At 53.5% G+C, this 4,923-nt stretch overlaps 1 protein-coding gene across 1 annotated transcript; it reads left to right on the forward strand.

Annotated features, from left to right (window-relative positions):
* Nucleotides 1–2,011: 2,011 nt before the first annotated feature.
* Nucleotides 2,012–4,379, forward strand: LOC123722368. Its single transcript, XM_045683917.1, has 2 exons — nt 2,012–3,490; nt 3,549–4,379. Exons 1-2 carry the CDS (start codon nt 2,012–2,014, stop codon nt 4,377–4,379), a joined length of 2,310 nt encoding a protein of 769 aa, XP_045539873.1.
* The last annotated feature ends 544 nt before the right edge of the window (nt 4,380–4,923 follow it).

Here is a 4,923-nt window from a genome sequence, read left to right on the forward strand (position 1 = left end):
ACCGCGACTCCGTCCGAATAAAAAATAGAAAACGGGGTAAAAATTATCCTATGTCCGTTTCCTGGTTCTAAGCTACCTACCCACTAATTTTCAGTCAAATCGATTCAGCCGTTCTTGAGTTATAAATAGTGTAACTAACACGACTTTCTTTTATATTTATAAGATTTCTGTTCCGAAATTCAACCAGATTGTTTCCAAACTACCAAAGCACCGAACCGTACTACCTACTACAGCAATACCGAATTTTCGTATTTGAAATATTAAGTTAGATTAAGTAGCATTACTTAGAATTAAGTAAAAATTCTTTTTTCAACTGCTAATCAATAGTAATTAACGCTTGACACGATCCCACCTGATGTCAAGTGACGTGATCTAAGGATGGTGCGCGCTTACATAAAAGTGCCTATCACCTCTACCCTTGAAGGCAACGTCATATTTGGGCAAAGCAATTTCAATATGATGTAATTTTATTTGTAAGTTACATTTGAGTGTTAAAAGTATTTTAAATTTACATTCATTTGTTGTAAAGAACATGTAATTTTTTTTTTCATACTGCAAGCATTGTGATATTCTTTTAGAAAAATATTATTATACAGGTCTTTGGTGGGCTTTTGTTCTATAGTGACAAAGTTTTAATACAGCCCGCACCGCAGACTACATTGTCTTCTTCAATATTTTGAAACGTGAACATATTTTTATTTAAAAAGTTGTATTTGTTCTTGTTTTGAATTTTTACATCACATTAAAGAAAAACTACAAAACTACGTTATCAAGAGTTGCAAATAATTATAGATATATTATAAAATATCGTAAAATATGTTATAAATTCACAGAAATTAAAAATATTGAAGTTAGATCTAATTAAAGACTTTCAGAAAGCTTTATAATCTATGATACTCATCACCATCTCCCTGTCCTAAACTTCAACTACGTCATCATGCACTGGGTCTTCCGTGGACCTCAGGAGATCCATTCAGACCGCTTTAAGAACCACTGAAATACAGATTCAATCTCTTTAACTTTTTTCAAATTAAAAGTTCAATGGAGAGCCTCTGAACGTAGACATGTGAACGTAATTTACGTAATTAAACATAATTGTGTAATTTCGATGTAATTGAATTTGTTAACGTTATTTCTGAACGATCGTTGTCGTGTATTTGGGTCGGAATTTAATGTTATACTAATTTATTTTTCGATAAATTGTAGCGTTTTTACTTTTTATTAGATTGTTTTTTTTTCTAATGGAACGATTAGTGAAGCGTGTGTGTGCAGCAGAAACTCTTCAAACATACTGCCATCCTTATCGTTGTCTTTGAAAACATAGAAACAACTATATAATTTTGTACACTTAAAGCTAATTAAAGTAGGTAGTACACTACAATAAAATTAGGTAGTACACTACAGTTAAAGTAGGTAGTACACTACACCACGGACCTGCTCGGTTGTCCGAGTGGGCGGAGAGGTGAACTCCGACGTGGCGCGTCCCCGGGTGGTGGATAGGGGAACGCCCCGGCATATTGCTGGGGTAGGGCTTTTTTCGCCCCGCGAACCAAACACCAAAACCCGTAAATCCGCACTCAGCGGAAACGGGGGCTCTGCGCACTGAGCGCGGGGCTGCGAGGAAGAAAACCTCTATAAAAAATTACCCTGGTGGCAACACCACACTTGGCGCCCACTGGTCTTTATGATCGGTGGACGCCAAGTAAACCGTAAGTCCGCACTGAGCGGAAACGGGGGCTCTGCGCACTGAGCGTGGGGCCGCGAGGAAGAAAACCTCTATAAAAAATTACCCTGAGGAGGAGGTGGATGTTCCGTAGGGCTATACCGGATAGGGCCACCCATACCGGGCAGGCCTGCGGAACATCGGCGAGGGCGTGCGGCAACACGTTAAAAGGCAGTGGACTTCGGTCGGAGTATGGCGGCCTTCAAGGCCGCGCTTCATGGCTAGGGGACCTCACCCTGTAGTACAAAGGCGGCTTCCGGTGTCCGACAACGCCGGACAAAAAATGAAATGGCAGACTCCAAAACAGAATTACCCCAGGAGGGTACCGCTGGCTACGTCAGCGGAGAATCCCTCCCAGAGGTCAACCTGACCTCTGGCCGGCCCTCGTATTCTGGGGGGGCCAAAGGATGCCACACGACCACTGCACGCAAAACGGAACTGACCTTAGCAAGCGAATCGGATTTGTCGATCAGGAAAGGAAGGAAAGAGTGGACAAAGAGAGGAGGAGAAAAGACAGGGAAAGACCAAGCAGAGGAAGATGAGTCGAGCGACGCCGAACATCAATCGGTGTCCGAGATTTCCAGGATGTCTGGGATATCCGGACTATCTTCCTCAGACTCGGATAGCACCGTCGAAGGAATAAAGGACGCAGAGGAAGGGAAGAAGACCGCCTCTACGACGCCGAGGATTGTCCTCCGATTTGCGGCCAAAATGCCGAAAAAGAGGGCACTCAAAGGTGACGAAGCGGCGACCCCGGTCGCCGTGAAAGTGTCCACGGCGGCAAGAGGCCGTCCTAGAAGACCAGGGGCCCACACCACCTATCTACAGGAGGCAAGAGCACAGATGGCGGAGGAGAGGGAGAGTGGAGCAGGCGGCTCGAACCCCCCCCCCTACCGTCCTCCTTGCCTCCCGCCCAGGGACCCATCGGAGCCGAGGTGCTCCCAGCCGGCGGCGGCAACTATTGAGGCCCTTGCCGCTAAAGCCCTCCTGAATGTGGCCGCCATTCAGGGGGAGGTGAAGAAAAGCGGTAATATTAAGGGCACCGTATTGGGCCAGATAAACCGGGCCACAAAGGGGGTGATTGAGGCGGTGGAGGAGCTCCGCTCAATCACCCCCCAAGAGGAACAACGCAGACTCCGCGCGGAGAACGCCAGACTGGCGAGAGAAGTCGAACTCATCCGCGCGGAGTTAAAAGCGTTTAAGGAAGCATACTCGGAGTCGCAGAAGAAAGCGGCTGCGACTCCGAGGGAGACTCCTCTGGCCCGGGAGGAGAGCGTGGAAACCGTGCTCAGGGGCGCCCTCGAGGAAATGAGGCGCGACCTTCTAGAGTCCGTAGGCGGGATGGTCAATGCCCGCCTAGGAGACCTAGAAACGCGTCTCCCCCCTGAGCCGGTGGTCAGACCGCCTCTCCAGGCGGACAGGCACCACCCGCCGCCGCCGCGCCCTGTGGCCCGGCCCAATTTAGTGGCAAGTGCCACCAAAACCGTGGAGGTTCGACCGGCCCAGGCCCCTGTGGCCAAAGCCGGTCCAGCACCGAAACCGAAGCGGAAAATCAGCAAGACCGGACCGGCCGCCCCTCCCCCCCCTCCATCTGCTGGCGGAGGAGGAAGCACAGGGAAGGCCACAAAGGCGAAAACCGGAGCCACTGAACCCGCCCCCCAAACATCCGGGGGCGAAGAGGTCCAGTGGTCAAAAGTGGTCGGCCGAAAGGCCGCCAAAAAGAAGAAGGCTCCGGCTAGGGCCCCGCCCGCTGCACAGGTTCATCCTGTAAGAACGCAGCGGGCTGCCCCCCCCCCCCAAAGCGGTAAAGATCGTGGCCCCCAAGACGGCGGCCATCACCGTCACCCTCAAACCGGGGGCCACGATCACCAACGCCGAAGGACAGGTCTCTGAGGCCAAATATACCGACGTCTTGGCCAAGGCCAAGGCGGAAATCTGCCTCAGAGACCTCGGCTTGGAGACGGTCAAAGTACGGACAAGTATGACCGGCTCCAAGCTGATGGAGGTGGGGGGGAACACCCCAGAGGAGACGGCCGATCGCCTGGCTGCCGAATTGACAAGGGTCATCGGCAGCTGGGCGGACATCGCGCGCCCGTCCAAGCTCGCGGACCTCCGGGTCTCGGGTTTGGACGAGACGATAACGCGCGAGGAGGTGGCAGCCAAATTGGCTACAGTCGGGGGCTGCCACCCCGAGGCCGTCAAAGTGGGCCTAATCAGGCCCAGCTTCTGGGGTGGGGGGTCCACCCTGGTGAAATGTCCGGCAGCGGCGGCGAAAGCTGTCGCTCAGATAGGGAAGGTGGCCATAGGGTGGAGTATGGCCACCGTCACCGCGGTAAGGGCCCGGCCGCTGCGCTGCTTTAAGTGCATGCAGCTGGGCCACACCCGGGCCCTATGCCCGTCGGAAGCGGAGGATGGTCGCCTCTGCTTCCGATGTGGCCAAGAGGGCCACAAGAGGGCGGCGTGCGAGGCGCCTGTCAACTGCGCCGTGTGCAAAAGGACAGGCTGCCCGCACGCCCACGTAATGGGGGGAGCTAAATGCACCCCCCCCACCATGAGGGGGAAGGCCCGCTCCACCGGCCCTCCCCCTGCGCCAAGAGCGCAGCCGCCGTCCGGGCCGCAGCAACCGCCCGAAGAGGAACGTATGCAGGTGTCATAAATGCCCAGACACCTGCATACAGAGTTCCTGCAGACCAACGCCAACCACTCCGCCCGCGCACAGGACCTGCTCATGCAGGCCCTGGCGGAGTGGAGAATTGCCGTTGCGGTCGTGGCCGAGCCCTACCTCATCCCTTCCCAGCCTCATTGGGTCGGGGACACGGAGGGCTCGGTCGGAATGGTGGCGCCGCCAACGGGCCCGCAAATCCTCTCTCTCAGGGAGAGGGGCGCGGGTTACGTGGCGGCAAACTGGGGAGAAGTAGTGCTCATCGGAGTCTACTTCTCCCCGAACAGGAGCCTCTCGCAATTTGAGAGGTTCCTGGATGGCCTGGAGCTGGTGGTGCGGAGGGCATTGCCAGCCCAGGTCATCGTGATGGGGGACCTCAATGCTAAGTGCGCGGCTTGGGGATCCCCCATCACCGACGTCAAGGGGGCGCACCTTCGGGATTGGGCCCTCACTATTGGCCTGGTCCCGGAGAACCGGGGCAGCGCCTTCACATGTGTGCGCGCACGGGGTGGCTCAGTTGTCGACGTGACGTTTGCCA

The sequence above is a fragment of the Papilio machaon genome, chromosome 24 (assembly GCF_912999745.1).
Source record: "Papilio machaon chromosome 24, ilPapMach1.1, whole genome shotgun sequence".
In the NCBI taxonomy this organism is placed as follows: Eukaryota; Metazoa; Arthropoda; class Insecta; order Lepidoptera; family Papilionidae; genus Papilio; species Papilio machaon.

What these genes read in the sequence shown, in the direction of transcription:
- LOC123722368 (XM_045683917.1), top strand. Translation starts at nt 2,012, where the DNA reads ATGGCAGACTCCAAAACAGAATTACCCCAGGAGGGTACCGCTGGCTAC. An exon ending in CCGCTGCACAGGTTCATCCT is followed by an intron (nt 3,491 to 3,548) that starts GTAAGAACGCAG and finishes GTGGCCCCCAAG; the next exon opens with ACGGCGGCCATCACCGTCAC.